At 44.8% G+C, this 27,126-nt stretch overlaps 1 protein-coding gene across 20 annotated transcripts in view; it reads right to left on the reverse strand.

Moving 5' to 3' along the window:
• The window catches only part of ATXN2 (ataxin 2), a 121,587-nt gene that overhangs the window by 66,233 nt on the left and 28,228 nt on the right, over nucleotides 1-27,126 (reverse strand). For 19 of the 20 annotated variants that reach the window (XM_051826807.2, XM_051826810.2, XM_070066211.1 and 16 more), the window contains exons 2-5: nucleotides 17,537-17,573; nucleotides 15,736-15,795; nucleotides 15,152-15,223; nucleotides 14,429-14,579 (exon numbers count right to left, since the gene is read on the reverse strand). In XM_051826807.2, coding sequence (XP_051682767.2) covers nucleotides 14,429-14,579; nucleotides 15,152-15,223; nucleotides 15,736-15,795; nucleotides 17,537-17,573 — 320 coding nt within the window. Of the gene's footprint in view, nucleotides 1-14,428; nucleotides 14,580-15,151; nucleotides 15,224-15,735; nucleotides 15,796-16,261; nucleotides 16,320-17,536; nucleotides 17,574-27,126 lie in introns of those variants that run through there. The other variant, XM_070066212.1, reaches the window with a different exon arrangement.

Here is a 27,126-nt window from a genome sequence, read left to right on the forward strand (position 1 = left end):
ACTAACCATGTAAAGGAATTACACATTGTTACTTAGCAGTATAATTTGCTTGCATGCAGAAAGGGAGAAGGAAAAAAGCAGAAGTATGATTCTATACAGAACGATATTCCTTCGGGGCCAGCACTGTGGTGCAGTAGGCTAAATCTCCACCTGCAGTGCTGGCATCTCATGTGGATGCCAGTTCGTGTCCCAACTACTCCTCTTCCAGTCTGGCTCTCTGCTATGCCCTGGGAAAACACTGGAAAATGACAGATGGGCGCAGATGGCCCCTGCACCCATCTGGAGACCCAGAAGAAGCTCCTGGTTCCTGGCTTTGGACTCTCTCAGCTCTGGCCCATGCAGCCATTTGTCTGTAACTCTACCTCTCAAATAAATGAAATCTTTTTTTAAGATTTATTTATTTATTTGAAAGTCAGAGTTACACAGAGAGAGAGGTCTTCCATCCACCGGGTCACTCCCCAATTGGCCACAACAGCCGCAGCTGTGCCGATCAGAAGCCAGGAGCCAGGAGTGTCTTCCTGATCTCCCACGTGGGTTTAGGGGACTTGGGCCATCTTCTACTGCTTTCCCAGGCCATAGCAGAGAGCTGGATCAGAAGTGGAGCAGCCAGCTGCACCCCATGGGAGACCAGGAGGAGCACCTGACTCCTGCCTTCAGATTGGTGTGGTGCGCCGGCCGCAGCACGCCAGCCGTGGCGGCCATTGGAGGGTGAACCAACGGCAAAAAGGAAGACCTTTCTCTCTGTCTCTCTCTCTGTCCACTCTGCCTGTCAAAAAAAAAAAAAAAAAAAAAAAGAAGAAGAAGAAGAAGAAGAAGAAGAAGTGGAGCAGCCATGACTTGAACCGGAACCAAGCTGGGACATGCTGGCACTGCAAGCAGCAGCTTTACCCGCTACACCACTGCACCGGCCCCATAGAATCTTTTAAAAAGATGATATTCCTTGATTTAAAATCTCCCTGGGACTAATCATGGTAAGTGGGGTTAAACTGCTGCCTGGGACACTGGCATCCCACATGGGACAGGTTCGAATCTCAGCTGCTCCACTTCTGATCCAGCTCCCCGTTAATGTCTGGGGAAGCAGTGGAAGACAGCCCAGTGCTCGGGCCCCTGCACCCACATGGGAGACCCAGAGGAAGCTCCTGGCTTCGGCCTGGCCCAGCCCCAGTTGTTGCAGCCATTTGAGGAGTGAACCAGCAGATGGAAGGTCCGTCTCGGTGTCTCTCTCTCTCTTTCAAATAAAAAAAATCTTTAAAAAGGAGAGAGAAATGTCCCCCAAAAGTCAGTTCTTTTTTAAAGATAAGTGAAATTTTAAGTAGAGAATCAGCTCAAAATGAGGTGTCAGTGTGGGATGCTGGGGAACCTGGCCATAAGTACTCCATCTCAAACCAACACTCTATCAGCCCACAGTTAGGGAGACCCTGGTATTCCACCTGACACTGTTACCAATATCCAGGATTGTAAATTCTGGTTTATTTCTATAAAGTGTGAAATAAAATGTTAGACATTATATTAACAGCCGTGTTTGGAATTTTAAAAAACCACTGTTGGTATTAAACAGTACAACGTTGGAACCAAGATTCCTACAAAATTCAGAAAAATCAACTGTGGTAATTTGCATGCAAATTTTACCAATTCCATAAGTCAGAGTGTATTAATTTTCCATGATCTTCACGGAAAGAAACAAAAGCATTACAAAGATGCAAGAACACAAAGTGACTGTTACCTGTTTCTGAAGTAACTATAGGTACGGAAAGAAAAAAGGGAAACAAAAGTTATCAGATGAGACGGTAAGAGATTTGGTCCTCATATGCTTCATTCCCTACCCTAGAAACAGGCAACTTACAAAGCCTCCCAAATAGAGGGATAAAGGCCCAAGATGACTCCCTGCTTACCCGACCCCTACACTGCCACACCTGGTGCAAGCCTGCCCTGATTCTGGGCAGAAACTCAGTGTCCCGGCCCAGTGGTGCCACCTGCTGGTGCCATACAGCAATGACGGAGCAAAGGCCACCTCTCCCACATATTTCCCAGTCACTGAGGACACTGGGTATCTTCACATTTGCAGCTTTTACTTCTCAATTATGCCTCTGAAAAAGCATCCCAAATTTGTCTGAGAACTTTTTAAAAATAATTTTTACATAGAGATTAGGGTGTTTTTTTTTTTAAAGATTTATTTAATTGAGAGGCAGAGACAGAGCTTCCATCTGCTGGTTCACTCCCCAAATTGCCCAAATCGCCAGAGCTGGGCTAATCTGAAGCCAGGAGCCTGGAGCTTCTTCTGGGTCTCCCACGTGGGTGCAGGGGCCCAAGCACTTGGGCCATCTCCCACTGCTTTCTCAGGCCAAAGCAGAGAGCTGGATCGGAAGTGGAGGATCCAGGACTTGAACCAGCACCCATATGATATGCCTCACTGCAAGTGGCGGTTTTACCCAATAAGCCACAGCACAGGGTCCATCTCAGACTTTTTTTTTTGGTACAGACAGAGTGGACAGTAAGAGAGACAGACAGAAAGAAAGGTCTTCCTTTGCCGTTGGTTCACCCTTCAATGGCTGCCGCGGCCGGCGCGCTGCGGCCCGCGCACTGGGCTGACCCGAAGGCAGGAGCCAGGTGCTTATCCTGGTCTCCCATGCAGTGCAGGGCCCAAGGACTTGGGCCATCCTCCACTGCACTCCCGGGCCACAGCAGAGAGCTGGACTGGAAGAGGAGCAACCAGGACAGAATCCGGCACCCCAACCGGGACTAGAACCCGGGGTGCCAGCGCTGCAGGAGGATTAACCTATTGAGCCGTGGCACCGGCCTCTCAGACTTTCTTAAACAGCCAGAACAGAGGTCAAATAAGTAAAATGCTGGTGTTAGAAATTTAAAATTTATAAATTTAAATTTTAAAAATTTATAAAAACTATAAAATGACATATTAAAACACACACACACACACTCTCATTTACTTGGGCCACTGCTGTAGTATAGCAAGCTAGCTTATGCCTGCAACATTAGCATCCCATATGGGTGCCTATTTTGAGTCCTGACTGCTGCACTTTTCATCCAGCTCCCTGTTAAGCTGGGAAGGTAGAAGATGGTCCAAGCGTTTGGGCCCCTGTACCTATCTGAGAAACCCAGAAGAAGCTTGTGGCTCCTGGTTTAGGCCTGGCCATTTGGGCAGTGAACCAGCGGATGGGAAGATCTCTCTCTAGCTCCGCCCTTCAAACAAAAATAAATATATGTAAAAAATATACATATACATATAATATTTATTTATTTGAAAGAGTTACACAGAGAGAGAAGAAGAGGCAGAGAGAGAGGTCTTCCATCTGCTGGTTGACTCCCCAGATGGCTCCAACGGCTGGAGGTGCGCCAATCTGAAGCCAGGAGCCAGGACCTTCTTCCTGGGTTCTCATGCAAGTACAGGGGCCCAAGGACTTGGGTCATCTTCCACTGCTTTCCCAGGCCACAGCCGAGAGCTGGATTGGAAGAGAGGCAGCCAGGACTCAAAGCAGCACCCATATAGGGTGCCAGCACTGCAGGCAGTAGCTTTACCCACTACGCCACAGCACTGATCCACAAAATAATTATTTTTAAAAAGATTTATTTATGGGACTGGCACAGTGGGTTAATCCTCCGCCTGCAGCGCCAGCATCCCATTCGGGCGCTGGTTCAAGTCCCGGCTGCCTCTCTTCCGATCTAGCTCTCTGCCATGGCCTGGGAAAGCAGTAGAAGATGGCTCAAGAGTTTGGGCCCCTGCACCCGTATGTGAGACCAGGAAGAAGCTCCTGGCTCCTTGCTTCAGATCAGCACAGCTCCGGCCACTGCAGCCATCTGGGGAGTAAACCAACGGAAGGAAGACCTTTCTCTCTGTCTATCCCTCTCATTGTCTGTAACTCTGCCTCTGAAATAAAAAAAAAAATCTAAAAAAAAAAAAAAAAAAAAATTTATTTGAAAGGCAGAGTGAGAGAGTAATGAGTTCTATAGGTGCCTAAGTCACAGATACTGCTAACATCAGTGGTTTGTTATCCATGTTTATAATGAAAACAAATGCTAAGGGGCTAGCGCTGTGGCACAGTGGGTTAACGCCGTGGCCTGAAGCACTGGCATCCCATATGGGCGCCGGTTCGAGACCTGGCTGTTCCACTTCCCATCCAGCTCTCTGCTATGGCCTGGGATAGCAGTGGAAGATGGCCCAAGTCCTTGGGCCCCTGCACCTGCATGGGAGACCCGGAGGAGGTTCCTGGGTCCTGGCTTCGGATCGGCGCTGCTCCGGCCGTTGTGGGCCATTTGGAGAGTGAACCATCGGATGGAAGACCTCTCTCTCTGCCTCTCCTCTCTCTCCTCTTTCTGTGTAACTCTTTCAAATAATAAAAATAAATCTTAAAAAAATAAAACAAATGCTAAATTTCACTCAAAGATTAATGAAAATAAAGGTGTGATTTTCTTCCAAGTTCATGAATGCCCTGCAACTATCCACAAACTCTGGAAATCATGGATACAGGTTTAGGACTCTGCTTCTGTTCTAACAAATAGGAAGATCATTGTGCTGAAAATAAAGGAAATGAAGTAGACGGGATAAAGGAGCTGGGGGCAGGGGGAGGATGGTCATTAAAACTGCACAAACAGGTACAAGAAGTAAACTCTTCTTTTGCTTCAGTAAGAGCTAGAAGCCTGACATGTGTAACTAACCAGCACCCCAACGGGACTGTCCCCAGCCACAGACAGCACATGGCTACAGGAACACAAAGTGACAATCGGGAGGCCAGGAAAAATGGGGGTTGAACAGACATGGTGGCACAGCAGGTTAAGCGACTGCTTGTGACATAGTATTGCAAGGTGTCCAGCGCGTAACAAATCTTCCCAGCCAGATGAATCAATTAATTTACAAGTTTTTATTGGGATTCCGCTCCTGGGCAAGGTTCTTCAGTCCAAACAGAGCGGGGGCAGGGGAAGTCAGAGGTTGGGAGGGCTCCTTTTGTAGATACAGGGCATGGGGGTTAAAGGTTGAGGCGTGTCTGATCCTCATTGGTTGACCGTTAGGCGCCCGTGGGGACCTTGGCAAGGACTTTTCATTCCGGGAAGTGCGGGTAGGGACTCTGTGGGCCTTCTCTCCTGCGGATCCCAAAGCTACCAAGTATCAGAGTGCCTACTCAAATCCCGCTCTCCACTTCCCAACCAGCTCCCAGCTAATGTGTCTGGGAAAGCAGCTGCCACTCACATGGACCAGGATAGAATTATGGGCTCCTGGCTTCAGGGTGGCCCAGCTCTAGCTCTTGCAGCCATTTGAGGAGTGAATCAGCATATGCAAGATCTCTCTCTCCCTCTCTGTCACTCTGCCTTTCAAATAAAGAAACATATACGCCTTGGAGGAAGGTAGGAAGGGGAGGAGGAGCGATGGGTAAGATGCCTACGGTCATAGACGTGGGAGAGCACTTGGGAACAGAAGCAGTGACACACTGATGCAAACAGGGACAGGAGACTAAAGGCACTGAAGGAGAACCCGGGAGGCCACCTTTCCACAAGAATAGGTCTCTGTTCTAAAGGGCCAATTTGAAAACGCCTTTCTGTAGCTTCTGCTCTTTGCAAACTAACTTTGAAAGGCATAACGTCCTAGTCACAAGAATACAGGTAACTTGAATGTATCCCAAAGGCAACCACCCTTCCCCGACTGTTGTAAAGACCAGAAAGTTAAAAAGTTATATTGCAAACACAGCAGGCAATAGTATGTGCCTGTTAAAAAAACAATGCAGTGAGGCCGGCGCCGCGGCTCACTAGGCTAATCCTCCGCCTAGCGGCGCCGGCACACCGGGTTCTAGTCCCGGTCGGGGCTCTGGATTCTGTCCCGGTTGCCCCTCTTCCAGGCCAGCCCTCTGGAGGCAGCTGTGTAAAAGTTGTTTACTCCTCTCCCAGTGCCATATTGTGGGAGAGCAGATGCATAGAGTAAGTCTTAATTCCAGTAACTTAGTCTAGTCCGAGCTGCTCCCCACAACCCTGACTTCACAGGTGGTAGAACGGGAACAGGAAACCAGGTCCTTCTCCACATCTCTCCACCCCCACAACAGGCAACACTGCTTCCTGCTCACACACGGTCGCTTGTCCCAGATGCTAACATTCTTACCCGAACACCTATCTGCAGCAGTCATTTATCAATAAGTAAGTAAAGGGTATTTTACGGGAGCACACGCTGGTGAGCAGGCATCCCAGGACAGGGCAGGTGACATACAACACAGCTGAGAGCAAACGCCACCCCCTCCATCCCCAAGGTTGAAACAGTGTCAATAATCTGAAAATAAAGTTCCTACCTTAATACAACAGCATGCCATTTTTCCAAACACACACCCATCACTTAACCATAACTTTGTCTCTAGGGAACTTGAACAGGGTGAAGTTTTGTGACTCACTGTTGGAAAAGGGGATGTTTTTACCCTGATTAACAGAAAAATAAACTACAACTCTAAGGTAAAATATTTTAACTAGATGATTCCAACTGCACAAAGTTGGCTGCATACTATTCTTCACAAATGGACTCATTAAATACCTAGGTAAAAATTCAAATATGTGTGCGCCTCTTACCTCACCCAAGAGCTAGGAGAACTTACTTTAGGAGAGCTTCCGAGAGCTTGCTAAGACACTTTAATACTCCAGAGCTCTACTGGTGCCTCTTACTTTTCTGACTTGTGTAGGAAATGTGTGAGCTTTGTGTCTAAAGTTAACACTTGCTATTTTTGTTTTTTTGCATTTCAAAAGGATTTTGTAAAATGTCTGTTAGAAGCAACCTTCTGTCAGAAAAACATGATTTGCAAACATCGTGTATAAGGAAGCCACTAGCAGATTAGGCTAAGCATGACTCATGACTTAGCTTTCCTTTTTTTTTTTTTTAAAGATTTATTTATTTATTTTGGAAGTCAGTTACAGAGAGGCAGAGATCTTCCATCCACTGGTTCACTTCCCAGGTGGCTGCAACAGCCAGCGCTGGGCCAGGCAGAAGCCAGTAGCTTTATCTGAGTTTTCCACGTGGGTGCAGGGACCATCTGCTGCTGCTTTTCCCAGGCCATTAGCAGGGAGACAGATTGGAAATGGAGTAACCAGGACATGAACCAACGCCCATATGGGATGCCAGCATCCCAGGCAGCAGCTTTACCCTCTATGCCACAACAATGGCCCCATGACTGCTTTCCTGAGTTCACCACACAGAAGTCAGGAGCTTATCTGGGTCTCCAACGTGGGTACAGGGGTCCACATACTTGGGCCATCTTCAGATGCTCCCCTAGGCACACTAGAAGGGAGCTGGATAGGAAGCAGAGCATCCGGGACTCAAACCAGCGCCCACATGGAATGCCGGCACTGCAAGTGTCAACTTTATCTGCTACACCACAGTGCCGGCCTCTCTTTGTAGTTTTAAAAACAGAAATATTTTATGAAACTTCTTGAGGGGACAGAAGCAAAAAATTATCCTTTGAAGCAGATGATACACATGGTTGGTCATCGTGCAGTCAGAATGTACATACTAACTCTTAGGATACATTAGACGTGGCTTGACCGTTTCTATTAACGTCACCCATGAGAGTGTGCTTCCAAACAAAAGGTAAAGAAGTAACAGTAGAAAAGGTTAAAAAGAAGATTCAGAAATGTTTAGGAAGGAAAACAATTTGAGAACCAATTTTTAATACAATTAGCTAAATATTCTTTTTACAGGGGCTGGCACTGTGGCGTAGGGGTAAAGCCGCTGCCTGCAGTGCTGGCATCCCATATGGGCGCTGGTTCCAGTCCTGGCTGCTCCCCTTCCAATCCCATTCTCTGCTATTGTCTGCGAAAGCAGAAGATGGCCCAGGTCCTTGGGCCCTTGCACCTATGTGGGAGATCCAGAGGAAGCTCCTGGCTTCGAACTGGCTCAGCTCCGGCCATTGCAGCCATCTAGGGAGTGAACCAGCAGATGGAAGACCTCTCTCTCTGCCTCTGCTCTCTGTAACTCTGCCTTTCAAATAAATAAATAAATCTTTAAAAAAAAAAAAAAAAAGGGCAATGCGGCAGAAGGGACAGAGTCAAGGGCATGACTGGAGAAATTAGGCTTAAATATCCTGTCTAATAAAACCATCAAAAACATAGCAATCATGTAAGGGGGAAGATAAATCTGTAGACTGGGAAGGGAGTGGCGGCTGATAATGGAGGTCGATTCCATTAACCAAGTTTGTCTAAATGACTTTTCAATAAATGTGACAAAGGCCCTGATAAGTAAAAGACAAATAAGGAACCACATGTGATTACACAGCATTAACAGTCAAAATATGGAGCTGGTGCTGTGCCACAGAAAGTTAAGCCTCTGCCTATAGTGCTGTCATCCCATTTGGGCACTGGCTTGAGTCCTGGCTGCTCCACTTCCTATCTAGCTCCCTGCTGATTCACCCGGGAAAGCAGAGAAAGAAGCTCCTGGCTCCTGACTTCAGCCTGACACACCCTGGCCATTGTGGCCATTTGGGGAGTGAACTAGCAGATGGAAAACAATCTCTTTATCCTCTCTATTTCTGCCTTTCAAATAAATAAATAAATATTTTTTAAAAAGTCAATATACATGTTTAAGGACAAAATATGTACTACACTATTTCCTAGTGAAACACATATCCTTGATCAGCTCGAAAAGCCTGATGTATCAGGAAAAACAATTCACGCTTAAGGGTTGGCAAACTTTTCCGTGAAGACTCAGACAGTAAAATTATTTGGCTTTGCAAGTCATACAACCTCTGTTACACTGCTCAAACCTACCGCTGTAGCACAAAGGCAGCTAAATACAACACATAAATGAATCGGCACAGGACAGTATAATAAAACTTCATTTACTATTGACTGGATTTGTCAGCCCATTCTTAGACTAAAAATAAAACACAGGAAATGAAGTAGTAGGAAAAAGCACGTGGGACAATGGAATGAGGAAGATGAGAGGCTGCATAACCAAAATATTAGTGGAGCTGAGATAACTAAAGCAAAGTCTGAATAAAACTGCATCAGATGGCACAGAAAGAGGACAAAGAAAAGAGCAAATAAGGACACTGGAGAGAGACAAGAAAGCAAGTAGCAACGAAAGGCCAATCCCAAAGTAAACAGATGCAGAGACAAAGGCAGCCGCATACCCTAAAACTTGATGGGAAAATGAAGAAAAGAAACAAAGCATCATAGATATGTCTGCACCAGAATTCAAATAACAGAAGAAACAACCAGTAACTTTCCAGTGACAGTATCCTCTAATTATGCGTGCCTCAAGGCTGGTAAAATGTAAAACTACTTTCAGTTTGGCCATAAATTAAACTGGCACATGTGTAATAGTCATAAGATCAAATGAAAATTATCTTAAGATATCAATTATTTCTAAGCCTCTTATCTACTTGCATAAATGCATGAGTATGGCTTTTTAAATTTACTGAAATCAATGAAATTAGCAACAAAGAACTTAAAAGCTTTATTGACATCATTAACTTTCAAAGACTTCCCTGAGGGCAGGTTTCATGGCCCCAGTAGATTTCAGTTACCCCTCTCTGCAACCCGTAGGCTGCTCCACCTCCAATCCAGCTTCCTGCTAATGTGCCTGGGAAGGCAGTGGATAATGGTCCAAGTACTTGGGCTCCTGACACTCACGTGAGAGATCTGGACAGCGTTCTTGGCTCTTGGCGTCTGCCTGGTCCAGCCCTACCTGTAGAGGGCATCTGGGGAGTGAATCACAGCATGGAGATTCTGTCTCACTCTTTCAAATAAATTATAAATGCATAAATAATTTTAAAAACACTGGTTTAATATATATCATTTAAAAGTTAGAAATATAGAGAGGGAGAGACCTTCCATCTGCTAGTTCACGCCCCAAATGGCCACAACAGGAGCCAGGAGTTTCATCCAGGTCTCCCACAGAGGTGCAGGGGCCCAAGGACTTGGGCCATCTTCCACTGGTTTCCCAGGCCACAGCAGAGAGCTGGATGGGAAGTGGAGAAGTTGGGACTCAACCTGGCTCCCATATGGGATACTGGCACTGCTAACGGCAGCTTAACCCACTATGCCACAGTGCCGCCCCCAAAACACATCTTCTTAAAAAAGTAAAAAAAAAAAGGGGGGGGGGGTGCGGGGCAGCGCTGTGGTACAGCGGGTTAACGCCCTGGCCTGAAGCGCTGGCATCCCATATGGGCGTCGGATCTAGTCCCGGCTGCTCCTCTTCCAATCTAGCTCTCTGCTATGGCCTGGGATAGCAGAAGATGGCTCAAGTCCTTGGGTCCCTGCACCTGTGTGGGAGACCCGGAAGAAGCTCCTGGCTCCTGCTTTTGGATCAGCGCAGTTCCGGCCATTGTGGCCATCTGGGGAGTGAACCAGCGGATGGAAGACTTCTCTCTGTCTCTCTCTCTTGTCTCTCTCTCTCTGTAACTCTGTCTTTCGAATAAATAAATCTTTAAAAAAAAAAGTACTTCCCTGGGGCAAGTGTTAAACACAATGGTTAAGAAGTCTGCATGCCACACAGGCGTACATGGGATCCACACCTAGCTCCCTGTCAACGTAGACCCTGGGAGCCAGGAGGGACAGCTCAAGTAGCTGGGTTTCTGCCACCCATGGGAGACCTGAACAGATTTTGGCTTCTGGCTTCACCAGGCCAAACCTTGGCTACTTCATGCTTTTAGGAAGTGAGCCACTGTATCGGACCCTATGAAACCCGATTCTTTCCCTCTGTTTGTCTCCATCTCTCAAATTTGAAAAGAAGGTTCCCCTATAACAAGGCCAAAGACACAGAGAAGAATCTTGAGTAATTATATTTCTTGAGATTTTTGTTTTCAAAGATTTATTTTATTTATTTGGAAGGCAGAGAGAGAGAGAGAAAGAGAGAAAGAGACAGAGACAGAGACATATATAGAAAGAGATCTTCCATCCTCTGGTTCACTCCCCAAACGGCCTCAACGGTCAGGGATGGGCAGGTCTGAATCCAGGAGCCAGGAGCTTCATCTGTATCTCCCACACAGGTGCAGGGACCCAAGCACTTGGGCCATTCTCTGCTGCTTTCCCAGGTGCACTACCAGGGAGCTGGATTGGAACTGGAGCAGCCGGGACTTGAACCGGTGCCCATATGGATGCTAACATTGCAGGCAGAGGCTTAAAAACCGTTATGCCACAGCACCAGCCCCCCTGTTTTTGTTTTTATTTTTAGCTTTGTGGGGAAATCCCTTAATATTAATTATGAGACAGCTCAGCAAAACCACAAACCAGACGAGGTAATTTATCTCACTACAGTTTAATGTTAAGACCTTAGCTGGGACTGAAAAGCTGGACTTACGTTGTCACTTTATTGAGTTACTATATTTAACATTAAATAAATTTAGATTTACTACAAACTTTGTTTCCTCATCTACAACATGTGGGCAATATCATACCTATCTTCAGAAAAAAGCTGTGATGATTGAAACAAAAAAATGTAAAACTCTTAGCATACAGTCTGACACATAAAAATGCACTCAAATTTTAGTTAGTGCTATCAAGAGAACAATTTTAACCATAATATTACAGCAGAGAATTATAGAATAGCTTACATTTTCTCCTCCTCTTCAGGAGGCTGGTATAACGCCATAGCAGTATTTACATTTTTATTATTCACTTCTTCAAAAAAAAAAAAAAAAAAAAAAAAAAAAAAAAAAAAAGCAACGACAAAACCTCATCATTCTCTCCACTAACATGTAGAAAAGTAGTATCAAATGAGTCCAGTGAGACCATTCAAGATAATCATCAACTCCAAGACAAAAAGGGCCCTATGAGGCCAGGTAAGAACCACAGATCCTTGAGAATCACAGAACACAGCCACTGCTAGAAGGCATGACATGATGCCAGGGCTCACAGCCCTGATGCACCTCCCACGTGCCACAGCCTCACCAGCCTAATCACAATTACAACAGAATCTCTACATGTGACAGACTTTTTTAAAAACTCTCTGGATAACTAAATGTGAACCAAGTTTTAAGAAGCACTGGCTAAGGGCTGGCATTGTGGCATAGCAGGTAACACCACCGCCTACAGTGCCAGCATCCCATATGGGTGCAGGTTTGTGTCCTAGGAGCTCCACTTATAATGCAGCTCCCTGCTCATGGCCTGGAAAACAGTGGAAGATGGTTCAAGCATTTGAGCTCCTGTCACCCACATGGGAGGTTGGGATGAAGCTCCTGGATTTGGCCTTGCCCAGCACTGGCCTTTGTGGCCATCTGGGGAGTGAGTCAGTGGATTGAAGATCCCTTTCCCCTCCGCCCTCCACCTCCCTCTCCCTTCCTAATTCTGCCCTGGAAAATAAATAAAAAAAATAAAAAGCAGCAGCACTGGCTAAACCCTATCTTCCTCTACTCCAGAAGACTAGAAATCTGAGCAAGTCACTAATAAAAAATAATATAAATCTAGAAAGTTGTACCAACTGCCTTACTTGACACTACAAACCATATCAATTAATAATTCTAAAAGGGGATTTCTCCTATCAATATCTTCAAATTAGTACTTTTCTTCTACAAAGAGGGTAACTTCTGCCATGATAGTCTTAAGAATTTGCCTTAATAAAGAGACCAGAAATTCTAAAAACATGACAACACTAATCTCAAGATACTATACACATGGGCAGAACTGTGTGATTCACTAAACCACTACAGTCTTGAAATACTCCAATACTGGATGTCTCCATCAAGAAAGTTAAATTTTTAGCTTATACATTATCAAAGCTGTCGCTCTGCATTTTCCTGGCTTTCAATGACATTACCTGAGAAATGAAGACATAATGAAATAACAAAAATTGAAGTACGTTAATTTTGAAAATGACCAAAGAATGGGTTATCACAAATACTTCAAGGTACTATTTACTGTTCTAAATTTGGGAAATATCAATTCATTATGAAAACAAAAACCAAAGCATACTGGAAATGGCTGTTAGCTAAACAGCCTGGTACAAATGGAGTAAGAAACTAGTTTTGGTTGTGGCCAACCCTCCTTCCAGATTGTTGTGCATTCAACTGAATAAAATGTTATTTTCCCTTTCAGTTTATGACCAAGGTTAATTTTTAAAACAGTAGAATAATTCAATGTATAAGCATAAATATAAATAATTGGTGCTCCTGAGCATAAACGGGGCAACCCCAAGCGAGCGACTGTACAAACACGCCCTTCCTTGTGTGGGCCACGGAAGGACTCTCAGAACAAAGATGCGAGTCCAAGACACAGACATCTGAGAGGCTCCAAAACACTGCTTCCATCAGCATTCCAGAGCGGCTACAGGCTACCAGGCCCTGCTAGTCTCCAGCAAAGCCAGTGAGCAGTCCCAGCTGGGCAAGAAAAGGCTTTAACTCCCTGGAGCCTAATGGTCTCAGCACAGAACAGTCAGTTTCTGGTACAGACTGAATCATGACAATCAAATGGTAATCAATCACAATCTCAAACAGAACTGCATATGCAATTATAGAATTTGGTATAAATAAATGCAGTTATTTACAAGTATTACAACCAACCTCAACATTTCTAGAACTACTTTCAGTGCTGTTCAACACTTGACACCAAATGAGCAACAGCAGCTTCCATGTGTTCTCTCTCAACGGACACTTGAGAAAGACTAAATTTCAATAACTGCTTTTAAATTCTCAAAATGCAAGCTCATATTTTTTTAATATACACATTCCACTTGACTTTACTTTCCTTATGCAGTTGTTCTCTCTCCATAGCTCTCTCCTCACTCAGCCCTAGGATCCGATTCCTTCCAGACTTACAGGTCCACTTACAAAATAAAAGCACTATGGGCCCCACGGGACAATACTCAGCTGAGCAGAACCAGCAGTTTTCTTCACCATGAAACTAAGAAAACACACTGCCAACTACTTTTATTTTTATTTATTTATTTTTTTATTTTTTTAACAAGTAGAGTGGACAGTGAGAGACAGACAGAGAGAAAGGTCTTCCTTTGCCGTTGGTTCACCCTCCAATGGCTGCTGCGGCCAGCGCACCACGCTGATCCGATGGCAGGAGCCAGGTACTTATCCTGGTCTCCCATGGGGTGCAGGGCCCAAGCACTTGGGCCATCCTCCACTGCACTCCCGGGCCACAGCAGAGAGCTGGCCTGGAAGAGGGGCAACCGGGACAGAATCCAGAGCCCCGACCGGGACTAGAACCCGGTGTGCCGGCGCCGCAAGGCGGAGGATTAGCCTAGTGAGCCGCGGCGCCGGCCAGCCAACTACTTTTATTAGAACACAACTCTCATTCTTTATGTTACTTCAAAGTATCAAGTAATCTTTTTCCACTAAAAAACACACATGAAATAAATTCCCATTATTTTAAGAAAAAAAAAACTGTCTTAATTTTACTCTAGAAAGCATATCTTTCTTTTGAAAAAAAGTACATTATCTTTGGAGAATTGTTGCTTGAATAAATCTAACAAACCATGAGGCATATTTAGGAAATGAAAACTCACCTCTTCTCGCGTAACTGGAATCCATATCTTTAAATTGTGCAACAACAAAGTCTGAACACTTGAACAAAATACTCTCCATTATTTCTTCACGTTTTGGCCCTGAACTGGATTCTGTACTTTTTTCATGTGCAGCATCAAGTACCAAATCGCACTAAAACAAAGAACATGAGTAAATATTCAAATCACTTCTAAAATAAAATACGGTAGCAAGTCTCTAGTCCATCAAGATCCTCTCTCTCATATTCTGTTGGCAGAAGTAATCCCAAGAGAACATGACAGTCACATCTTGATCCATTTATCCATTCCATCATTCAAAATTCTTCACATTAAAATATGGTCTTTGTGGCTATGGTCTGTCTGAAGTGTATTAATACTGGTAAGGAGAAGGAAAAAATATGCTACTCCATCCTTCTTCAGGTTCATAATGCCTAAAAATGACTATAATATTTTAATAAGCATATAAATCAAGAACCAGCCCATAAATTAGTGTGTGAAATTGAACAGCAAAATTATACAAGGTGATTTTAAAAAACTGGAAAACACTCGGATAAAATGTTCTTTTACTTTTTTAGAAGAAAAACATATGATTTAACAAAGACATATATATGCAGCTTATGACTATAACTTGCTAAATCAGAAACTAGCAAACACTGTTCACAAAGCCATACAAACATACAGTAGTGAATGATTCAAGCTAACAAAACCGAAAAGAGTAAAAATTACCTTGGGACTGTATGTTTTAAAAACTCCTTCATATATACCTCCATTTTTCACTTGTACTTCACATTTGGATCCCTGAAAACATATAATTATATTTTTCAAAAATGCAATATGATACCCAATCATCAGAGACCTATATTTTCATTTTGCTTTTGAGAGTTCATCAAGCTTTATTCCATATAGGAAAGTTAGTGAATATCAGGTATTCACTGACAGAATAGAAAATTTCCCCATATTAACAAAACAATGAATTCTCAAAGTTCTACAGGAGGCTCTATTCAGTTTGTGGTACTTGAATTTAAATACTGAAGTTAAACACTTCTGATCCCATCTATTAAGTGACACAATAATACAAAAAGACAATCAGCCACTGACATTACTGTGTATACAGCAGGGCTATCCCAACAGGTACAGTGAGTTAAATTAGACTGGGCAGTATTCTAATCTATTTTTTTCTAAATTATCCTGATTAAAAATGACCTAAGAAATGTTACTTTGGGAATCATTCATCCATATTTTAACTTCATGCAATTATTTTAATCCACTCTCACTCAATGCAGTGTATCATCAATAATCTGATTACTTACAACAACTGATGTTAAGATATGAACCATCCTCATATTTGCATAAATTCCATCAAAAGAAATCTGGAATATTAAAAAGAAGCACTATCAGAAATTAGTGTTTATATCTAGATATTTGCTACAAGATTAAAGTTACATTTACAATACCTTACATGACTAAAGATTTGGTTTACTGTAACCTTTTGCTTCCTTGAAAAATAGAAGTCAGGCTTTCAAAAGCAAAAGCAGTCATCCCAACTGATCCCAAACAATATTTGCATTATATACAGTACTAAAAAGGCAAAACTAAACCTCTATATATGAGGGAAGACAAAATTCACAGCAGCAGGGACAAATCAACAGTCAAAGGGGGGGAGGGTGTGAACTGCAAAGCAGCATCAGGGACTTGGGGGAGTGACAGACTGTTCTACACTCACCGTGCTGTCGGCTACATGACTACATGCGTTTGGCAGAACTCACAAAAATACTGCACACTTAAAAGGTGAAGCACACCTTAGTAAATCAACGAGGTGAGGAGTAAGGGCATTACCTTTGCAGACCCCTAACTTCCACGCACATCCCAATCAATGCTAGCGCTTAAGTACCTGCCCCACTCCACATCACACGCTCCATCAGCGGGTGTCCCCTCTTGATTCTCAGGAAGCCAATCTATTCAACAAAGGCAAAGCCTCAAAAATTAGCAACATCTCATCTTTTCTTTCACCACACGGATCTCTGTCCTCACATTCAGTTTAACTTCACTGATAAACTTCTGAAATGTCAGACCAGAAGGCCTTTTCCAAGGAAGAAAATTAAAGAGTAAAAAACACAGCATAGTCATTTCAAAATAAAAAGGTCAGAAACTCGGCAGACTCTAGATCTAGTGTTCTACTCATCTTCTGGGAGTTGCTCATTCAGATGTGCCTCCAGTCACTTGTCAAAGAACAGAGGGGCGGGTGTGAGTGACAGGCATCTGACTCAGGGTAAGTGAAGCCCAGCGTGGCACAGCATATCGCAATGCCTGGGTTCCATTCTTTATTCCAGTTTCTTGCTAATGTGCACCCTGATAGGCAGCAGGTGACGGCTCAAGTTCTTGAGTCCCCACCACCCGCGTGGGAGACCTGGATGGAGTTCCAGGCGCCTGGCTTCAGCATGGCCCTGCCCTAGCTGTTGTGGGCATTTGGGGGAGTGAATCAGCAGATAGAAGATCTCTCTCCCTCTGCCTTTCAAATAAAATGAAAGAATTAAAGAGGAACGATCGAAATAATTCCTAAGTATCATAGAAATATTACTTATAGATAATTTCATATTTTATACAGCCATCAAAAAACATTTAGCTAATAATTTTGTACCAAATAGAACTGATCTATAAAGATCATCTGTGGTATGAGGGCTGGCACCGTGGCTCACTTGGCTAATCCTCCGCCTGCGGCGCCAGCATCCCATATGGGCGCCAGGTTCTAGTCCCGGTTGCTCCTCTCTCTGCTGTGGCCCCGGGAAGGCAGTGGAGGATGGCCCAAGTGCTTGGGCCCTGCACCCGCATGGGAGACCAGGAGGAAGCACCTGGCTCCTGGCTTCGGAGCGGCGCAGCGCCAGCCATGGCAACCATTAGGGGAGTGAACCAACGGAAGGAAGACCTTTCTCTCTGTCTCTCTCTCTCTCACTGTCTATAACTCTACCTGTCAAATAAGTTAAAAAAAAAATCATCTGTGATGAAAGTCAAGAGAAGTTAGTTTCTTTTGGCTCTGGCATTGGACTATGGCTACAAATCATTGTTTAGCTACCAATTTTTCCAAATAATATTAAAATTACTCAAGTTACTCACCGTAGACTGAGGAAGTCCTTTGCTGCTGTTTCGACTTCTGAAAAGATTAAACATTATTTTTATTAAGTTCAATAAGGTAAATAAGCTAAAAAAAAAGTTTCAAATTTAAAGTATAATTCCATACAGACTATCTGTGGGGAAGTCTCATCTAATTCAAAGTCTAAAGAATTCCTAAGGGGCCAGTGCTGTGTGAAGCAGATAAAGCTGCCGCCTGCAGTGCCAGCATCCCATAAGGGCGCTGGTTTGAGTCCTGAATGCTCCACTTCCGATCTAGCTCCCTGCTATTGCCTGGGAAAACAGTACAGGATGGTCCAAGCCCTTGGGCCCCTGTACCCACATGGGAGACCCAAAAGCAGCTCCTGGATCCTGGCTTAGGATTGGCACAGCTCTGGCTGTTGTAGCCATTTGGGGAGTGAATCAGCGGATGGAAGACCCCCCCCACCTTTTTTTTTAAAGATTTATTTACTAAATAAATCCAACCTTTATTGGATAATAAACAAATCCAATAAAGCCAACCTCCTCCTGTGTGTTTTAAATCAACTCTAGATTACTTACTATGCCTAATACAATATAAATGCAATGTAAATAACTGTTACACTGTTTAGGAAATAAAATTAAAATCTTTCTGCATTCAGTATAGACCCAATTTTTCCCCAAACACATGTCCTAGCTGCAGCTGGTGGAGTTGTGACTGCACAGCGTGCAGGCACACAGGGCTGAGTGCACAACCAAAATGTGTTCTGGAAAAGAACCGCCTCCTCAGAAAAGACGAAAGCATTAATAAAGTGAAATGTTGTATTTTTCATACACATTAGCCACTCTGGAACAATACAATTAAATCTCAAATAAAATAACACTCAAAGCAAGCCAAGATTAAAAAGCATTCAAGCAGTAGCACAGTTCAGGTCCAAAAGAACCCAGCAGCGGGAGTGGTGTCACTTTCGGCAGAGCAGCATTCACCCTGGCACTGAGGCAGTCCTAGCTCAATCTCCAACTTGTCACCGCCTCCTCTAGAAAACACGGCGTGGACCCAGTGACCTCTAAGTATTCTTGCGTTTCCCACCTTTCACTCACTCTGCCTCACACACAGCACAGCAAAACAAAATCCTACTCTAAGGAAGACGAACGATTAACTTGTCACGTGTACATGGGCCTGGCACTGTGGCACAGTGGATAAAGCTGTCACTTGTGACGCTGGCATCCCATATGGACTTGAAATGTCCCAGCTGACTAAAATCAGTCTTTTTTTTTTTTTCCTTAATGATTTATTTATGGGACCGGCGCTGTGGTGCAGCGGGTTAACCCCCTGGCCTGAAGCACCAGTATCCCATATGGGTGTCGGTTCAAGACTCAGCTGGCTGCTCCTCTTCCAATCCGGCTCTCTGCTATGACCCGGGCAGACAGTGGAAGATGGCCCAAGATGTTGGGCCCCTGCACTCGCGTGGGAGACCCAGAAGAAGCTCCTGGCTCCGGATCAGCGTAGCTCCAGCCGTTGTGGCCATCTGGAGAGTGAACCATCGGAAGGAAGACTTCTCTCTGCCTCTCCTCTCTCTGTAACTCTGACTTTCAATAATAAATAAATCTTTTTTTTTTTTTTTTTGACAGGCAGAGTGGACAGTGAGAGAGAGAGACAGAGAGAAAGGTCTTCCTTTGCCGTTGGTTCACCCTCCAATGGCCGCCGCGGCCGGCGCGCTGTGGCCGGCGCACCGCGCTGATCCGATGGCAGGAGCCAGGAGCCAGGTGCTTCTCCTGGTCTCCCATGGGGTGCAGGGCCCAAGCACCTGGGCCATCCTCCACTGCACTCCCTGGCCACAGCAGAGAGCTGGCCTGGAAGAGGGGCAACCGGGACAGAATCCGGCGCCCCGACCGGGACTAGAACCCGGTGTGCCGGCGCCGCTAGGTGGAGGATTAGCCTAGTGAGCCGCGGCGCCGGCCAAATAATAAATAAATCTTAAAAAAAAAAAACAAACAAACAAACAAACAAAAAAAACACAGAAGATTTATTTATTTATTTGAAAGGAAGAGTTAGACAGAGGCAGAGGAAGAGAGAAGTCCTCCATTCACTGGTTCACTCCCCAAATGGCATCAATGGCCAGAGCTGGGCCAATGTGAAGCCAGATGCCAGGAGCTTTTTTTCCAGGTCTCCCACACGGCTACAGGGGCCCAAGATCTTGAGCCATCTTCCACTGTCTTCCCAGGTCATAGCAGAGAGCTGGATTGGAAGTACAGCAGCTGGAACTTGAACCGGTGCCCATATGGGATGCCGGCATTGCAGGTGTCAGCCCCACCGGCTACACCACAAATCATTCAGTCTTAAGCAGCACAGTTGGTTTGTAAATCAGATGTATCTGATCAAACACCCAGGCTTCTCATTTCCAGGTCATGCTACCTCTTCGAATAAACTGCCCTCACATTTTAAATTCACGATTAGCCCAACCTAACCTCCTTATTTTTTCAAATATCATGTCAATTTTCTGTTTTCTGTTTAGTTGTATTCTGTACTCAAAGACCTAAAAGGCTAAGCCTTCCTGGAAAGATTATCCTAGTAACTCTGAAATGCCAGTTTCAACACTTGAACAAATGCCATTAAGTGTCCTTAAACTCATGTGGCCTTCGGGGCTGGCGCTGTGGCACAGCAGGTAAAGCTGCTGCCTACCATGCCAGCATCCCATATGGGTGTCAGTTCAAGTCCCGGCTGCTCCACTTCTGTTCCAGCTCTCTACTGTGGCCTGGGAAAGCAGTATAAGGTGGCCGAAGTCCTTGGGTCTCTGCACCTATGTGGGAGACCCAGACAAAGCTACTGGCTCCTGGCTTCAGATCAGCGCAGCTCCAGCCATTGCAGCCATTTGGGAAGTGAACCAGTGAACTGAAGACCTCTCTCTCTCTCTCTCTGCCTCTCTGTAACTTTGCCTTTGAAATTAAATAAATCTTAAAAAAAAAAGATGCTTTAACATTCCTTTATAGAAATCACACTACCTTCTTTTACTGATTATACTATTACCATCTTTGATTAATAAAGAGCAACTGTTTGACAATCAAGTTGACCTAAAATAAACTGTTCAACTGTGCAATTAGGAGACTCACAATGGCATGAAGTGGTACACAGAAACCACTGATTTCCACTGCTCTACCAGGTAGCTGGACATCCAAGAGCAATGTCAGCATACCAAAGCAGCATTCTCCGGAACTGAACAAAGCCCAATTTCTTTCTTTTTTTGGAACCACTCAGATTACGCTTTAGTTTTTAATTTTCTTCATTAGTATTTTGGACCAAAATTAATCCACTACTTCATATAGTAAAAGCTGAGTGCCCCTCATTCAGAATGGGTGGCACAGGGGCCAGCACTGTGGTGCTGTGACACAGTGGGTGAAGCTGTGGCCTGTGATGCCAGCATCCCATGAGCGCCAGCCCCCATCCCGCTGCTGCACTGCCGACCCAGCTCCCTGCTCATGGCCTAGGAAAAGCAGTGGAAGAAGGCTCAAGCATTTGGGCCTCTGCCACCCATGCAGGAGATCTGGAAGAAGCTCCTGACTTCTGCCTGGCCTAGCCCCAGCCATTGCAGCCATCTGGGGAGTGAACCAGCAGATTCGCCCTCTGAGTAACTCTGACTTCCAGTTAAATAAGTAAAGGCATAATATTTTGAATGTTTTCAAATTTGGAGTATTTGTACATATACAATAAAATATCACAGAAATGAATAAAGCCTAAGAACAAAATTCATTTTACAAAATATACTTTACACACATTGCCTGAAGGTAGCTTCATAAAGTATTTCTGAGGTGCCTGTTTTGGCTGTGACCTGTCACAGGAGAGCAGGTGTGCAATTTTCCAGTTGTGGCCTTGGGGGTCAATGCTCAATTTTTGGATTTTGGAATACTTCAGATTTCTGACCTAGGAATGCTCGATCTGTAACAAACTCTAAATCTCATTTAGGTCAAGACCATCTCCTAGTTCTAAACATACTTACACTGAATGGAACAACTATAACGAAACTGTAATATCCAGACTTCAGTGATTTCAATAGTTACTGAATATGAAATACGATTCAAAATGACAATCAAGAATTTGAAATTTTACATTACAAAATAGTAGAGCTTCCTAGAACACAGGAGGGGTGTAGGCATTGTGCCACAGTAGGTTAAGCTGCTGTCTGGAATGCCTGCACACCGTACCAGTGTACTGGTTCAAATCTTGACTACTTTGCTTCCCACCTAGCTCGCTAATGCACCTGGGAAGCAGCAGACGATGCATCAAATACCTGAGTGCACTTGAGTCCCCACCATCCCATGCGAGACCCAGATAAAGCTCCTGGCTTTGGCATGGCTCCCTGACTGTTGCAGGCGTTTGGGGAACGAACCAGCAGAAGGAAGATCTCTGTCATTTTGTTTTTCAAATAAATAAATCTTTAAACAAGCACATACACACACACACACATGCACGCGCGCACGGGAGGAAACACACTATGCTACTGATGATTCCGAAGTGATAAACACTGACGACCGGTCAAGCTAGGCAATAGGTACACACACAGGAGCTCACTCTACTTTGGTTTCCTAAGTCAAAACAAATGAACAGAGTCTTCCAATACCAGTACTAGGAGGCTGGATCTAATCAAGCTTATAGACCAGTTTACAGAAAACATGAGAACAATTTATTAACTGATACTTTGAGATTATACATCTGTCAGATCCAGAATGTAGCAAATTCAGCTTCTAAAATGATAGCTGTGGGGCTGGCACTATGGTGCCACAGGTTAAGCCACTGCCTGCCAATACCAACATCCTGTATCGGAGTGCTGGTTCAAGTTTCACCTGCTCTGATTCTGATCCAGCTCCCTACTGATGCGCCTGAGAAAGCAGCAGAGGATGGCCCAAGTATTGGGGGCCCTTGCTACCCACATGAGAAACCAGGATAAAGTTCTAAGCTCCTGGATTTGGCCTGGACCAGTCCAGACTGTTGTGGCCATTTGGGGAGTGAACCAGCAGATGGAACATCTATCTTCTCTTAACTCTGTCGCTCTTCCAAATAAATCAATCTTTGGGGAAAAAGATAATAAACTGTCATTTGATTTATTTTTTAAAGATTTACTTATTTGAGGGGCTGGTGCTGTGGCATAGCAGGTTAGGCTGCGATCTGCAGTGCTGGCGTCCCATATGGGCACCAGTTCAAGTCCCAAGTGCTTCAAGATCCGGAGTCAAGATTTTTCTCCTATGTTTTCTTTTTAGAGCTTTTTAGTTTTAGCTCTTACATCCAGATTTTTGATCCACTTTTAGTTCATTTTTATCTATGATATAAGGTAAAGGTACAACTTGATTCTTCTGCATGTGGTTATCTACTTTATTAGCATTCCTCATGGAAAACTGTTCTTTTCCTGTTGAATGTTTTTGACTTCCCTTCTAAAAGTCAAATGATCTTACATGTGAGGGTTTATTTCTGGGCCCTCTGTTCCATTGGCTTTTTTTTTTTATTATTTCTTTTTTATTTTTTTAACCATTGCTGTAAAAGCAGTTAAAGGCAATATATTTTATTTTATTATGTTAAAGATTTATTTATTTATTTGAAAGAGTTAGAAAAGGAGAGGCAAAAAGAGAGAGAGAGAGGTCTTCTATCCACTGGCTCACTCCCCAACTGACCGCAACGGCTGGAGCTGCACCTGGAGCTTCATCAGGGTCTCCCACAAGGGTGCAAGGCCCAAGGAGTTGGGCCATCTTCTACTGCTTTCCCAGGCCACAGCAGAGAGCTGGATCACAAGTAGAACAGCCTGGCCTCGAACCGGCACTGCAGGTGGCAGCTTTACCTGCTACACCACAGCGCCGGCCCCTTCCATTGGGTTTTATATTTGTCCCTCTGCCAGCATCTCACTGTTGTCATTGTATCTTTTCAGTAACACTTGAAATCATCAATCCTGGCTATTGATTGCTTTTGATTTGCTTTGAATCACACATTAATTTGCTTATCTTTAAATTTGTGGGGCCAGTGTTGTAGCGTAGCTGCTAAAACTTACACTTCAGATGCGGCCATCCCACATGGGTGCTGGCTGCTTCACTTGAGATCCAGCTCCCTCCTAACATGAGTCCTGGGTGTTGCAGCCATCTGGGGAGTGAACCATTGAATGGAAGATCTCTCTGTCTCTCCTTCTCTGTAACTCTTTCAAGAAAATAAATCTTTTAAAAAATGAATTTGTTATAGTTCTTTCATGTTAACTGTCTCTTTCTGTGTCATTTATGTGTTCAGAAACTGATTTCCAGGGAACTGTGTTGTGGTAAAGTGCGTTAAGCTGCTACCTTCAATGCCAGCAGTCCTGGTGGCTCTGTTTTTGATCGAGCTCCATACCAATGTGCCTGGGAAAGCAATAGAAGATGGACCATGTATTTGGGCCCCTGCTACCAATGTGGGAGACTTGGATGGAGTTCCTGGCTCCTTGCTTCAGCCTCTGCTGCTGTTGGGGCCATTTGGGGAGTGAATTAACAAATGAAAGATCTGTCTCTCTCTGTGTCACTCCGCCTTTCAAATAAATGCATAATTTTTTAAAAGATTTATTTATTTATTTGAAAGTCAGAGAGGAGAGACAAATCTTTCATCTACTTGTTCACTCCCCAAATGGCCGCAATGGCTGAGGCTGGTGCATGATGAAGCCAGGCGCTTTTCTTCCTGTCTGCCACCTTGGTGACAGGGGCCCCTGGACTTGGGTCACCTTTCGCTGCTTTCCCAGGCGCATTAGCAGGGAGCTGAACTGGAAATGCAGCAGTTGGCTTCCTGCAATATGCCAGGGAAAGCAGCAGATGATGGTCCAAGTATTTGTGTCCCTAATCACCCAGGTGAGAAACTCAGATAGATTTGCAGGTTCCTAGCTTTGTCTTGGCCCAGGCCCAGCTGGTGCAGGTGTTTAGGGACTGAACCAGCAGATGGAAGACCTGTTTCTCCCTGTCTTTGTCACTCTACCTTTCAAAGAAACAAATCTTCAATATAGGTGGTGGCAACACAACAATGGGAACGTACTTAATGCCACTTCATATACTTAAACGTGGATAAAATAGTAGGCATGCATATTTTACAATTAAAAAATTAAAAATCTCAGAATCTCTTCCCAAAGGAACTTCATTTGCACCAAGATGTAGAGAAGCCCATGACTGCACATGCTCTCACGAACAGTGGAGGCTGTGACCAAAGGCACTTGCTAGGAGGAGGCTGGAAGAATCAGAATCATGCACACATGAGCAACCTGTAGGTTAGCTAACACGGTGGCCAGAAACAGGGAGAGATGGCTGGGCAGAGACCTCGTGGAATCCGAATAGATCTCAGACCCTGACCTCAGGATCCCCCGTGACAGGAATCCAATCTGTGGAACAGGTTAGAGCCCAGGGCATCACTGAAAATAAGACAGAAATCCACAAGCAATTATTGCAGCTTCACAGCTGAGTGAGGTCAGGAACAGAGACAAAGCCATGCCAAAACCACCGACTCCAGGGTGACTGCCGGCATACCCAAGGTTGCAGCCCTTGAAGGGGCAACAGAGGCCTTACACTGCAGAGAGAGGTTGAGGGAAAGCCAGCCAGCCAGTCACTAAACAAACACGCTAAACACAGACACACGCTGTACAGCCTGCGTAACGGTCAAGAATGTGTAATCCACGTGTGAGATGAGGTCCCACGGGATTCTACTGCCAGTCTGTTAAGCACACTTTGTGGGTTTCACACAATCAAGTAATGATGTATTTCTCAAAACTACCCCATCTTTAAGCACCTCATGACTCTGACAATAAAAACAACCCTTCCTCCAGGGAACAAGTACTCAGAGTTGCTATAATGTATTATTTAAAATGTCTAGTTTAAAAAAAAAAAAAGTTACAAGACATGCTAAGTCAGACAAAAGACTGACCCCATCCACTGGGAAAAAGGCAGACAATAAAAACTGAGTGGCAGGGGGAGGAATCTACCTGTATGACTAGATGTCAACTTTAACAGACAGAAGTTAGGCCGGTGCCGCGGCTCACTAGGCTAATCCTCCGCCTTGTGGCGCCAGCACACTGGGTTCTAGTCCCGGTTGGGGCGCCGGATTCTGTCCCGGTTGCCCCTCTTCCAGGCCAGCTCTCTGCTGTGGCCAGGGAGTGCAGTGGAGGATGGCCCAGGTGCTTGGGCCCTGCACCCCATGGGAGACCAGGATAAGCACCTAGCTCCTGGCTCCTGCCATCGGATCAGCGTGGTGCGCCGGCTGCGGCCGGCCATTGGAGGGTGAACCAACGGCAAAGGAAGACCTTTCTCTCTGTCTCTCTCTCTGGCTTCGGATTAGCGCGGAGCGCCGGCCGCGGCGGCCATTGGAGGGTGAACCAACAGCAAAAAAAGGAAGACCTTTCTCTCTGTCTCTCTTTCTCTCACTGTCCACTCTGCCTGTCCAAAAAAAAAAAAAAGAAAAAAGAAAAAAAAGAAAAGAAAAAAGAAGAAGAAACAGAAGCCAGAGACAAAAAGTAACTGTCACTCAAGAATCTTACATCCAACAAAGCTCTTTCCAAATGAAGGCAAGAAGACATTGTCAGATAAACAAAAACTGAGAGAAACGTTCCTAGTAGATAAAATTTACAAGATACAGTAAAACAAGTTCTTTAGGCTAAAAGCATGTAATACCAGACAGTGACTAACCCATACAAAAGGTAACTAATTATACCTTCCTCTATTAACTGCACTAAAATTCAACTATAAAACAGCGTGCTGGGCTGCAGCAGTGTTCCCCGTCTCACTGCTAGTGCTGCCTTGAATGGGCTCTCAATATCACAATCCACCTGCCACCTCCATAGGAGCCAAGCCCAGGCACCCCATGACTCCCATGTGGGGGTGCCAGCGGGTAACAGACTAAGCTAACCACCATCAAGATGTCTGATGACAAACTTCCACCCTCCCTGAATGAGATGACCCACAGAGCAGTCGGTCCCGAGTCCCCTGCAGACCTGCCGTAGAAGGCCCCTGGAGTTCCCCAGTCCTGCTGCCACCCCAGCATGGACACCAGGGTGACCTCTGCCTGGACGTTCTGCAGGACAAGTGGTCTGCCCTGCAGGCCATCAGGAGCATCGTGCTGTCCACCTGCATCCTGCGAGGACAGCCGACCACTGGCTGCCCTTTCTGAACACACAGGCTGCTGAGCGCTACTCCAAGCAGGTCTCCAGCCACAGGCCCCCTCTGGGGCTGCCCAGCTCCTCCCTGGGCCGCCATCTCAGTTTTTCCATACCGCATCTTCCTTGATTTCCGTACTGGACTCTGTATCTTGAGTTATAATGTTTATTTTTGTTTTTCTTTTAAATTAAGTCGCTGTTTTAGCTCTTGTCATATACATTAAATAAAAACACTTTGGTTATTTTTGTAAAATACATAATGTTTGCTTTCTAATACACAGAAATTTAACATACTGTCAACAATAGCACAAAGGAAGTGGGTGGCAGCAAAGCTGTAAAGGGCTAGGAAACGACTCTTGATAGTGACTTATAGAGATAAATTAGAACCGGAAATGGAGCAGGCATTGGGCCAAAGCAAGTTAAGCCATGGCTATGGACACCCACATGCTGGACTGGAATGCCTGGGATCAAGCTAGCCTTCTGCTT

Source organism: Oryctolagus cuniculus, chromosome 21 (assembly GCF_964237555.1).
Source record: "Oryctolagus cuniculus chromosome 21, mOryCun1.1, whole genome shotgun sequence".
NCBI classification, from domain to species: domain Eukaryota; kingdom Metazoa; phylum Chordata; class Mammalia; order Lagomorpha; family Leporidae; genus Oryctolagus; species Oryctolagus cuniculus.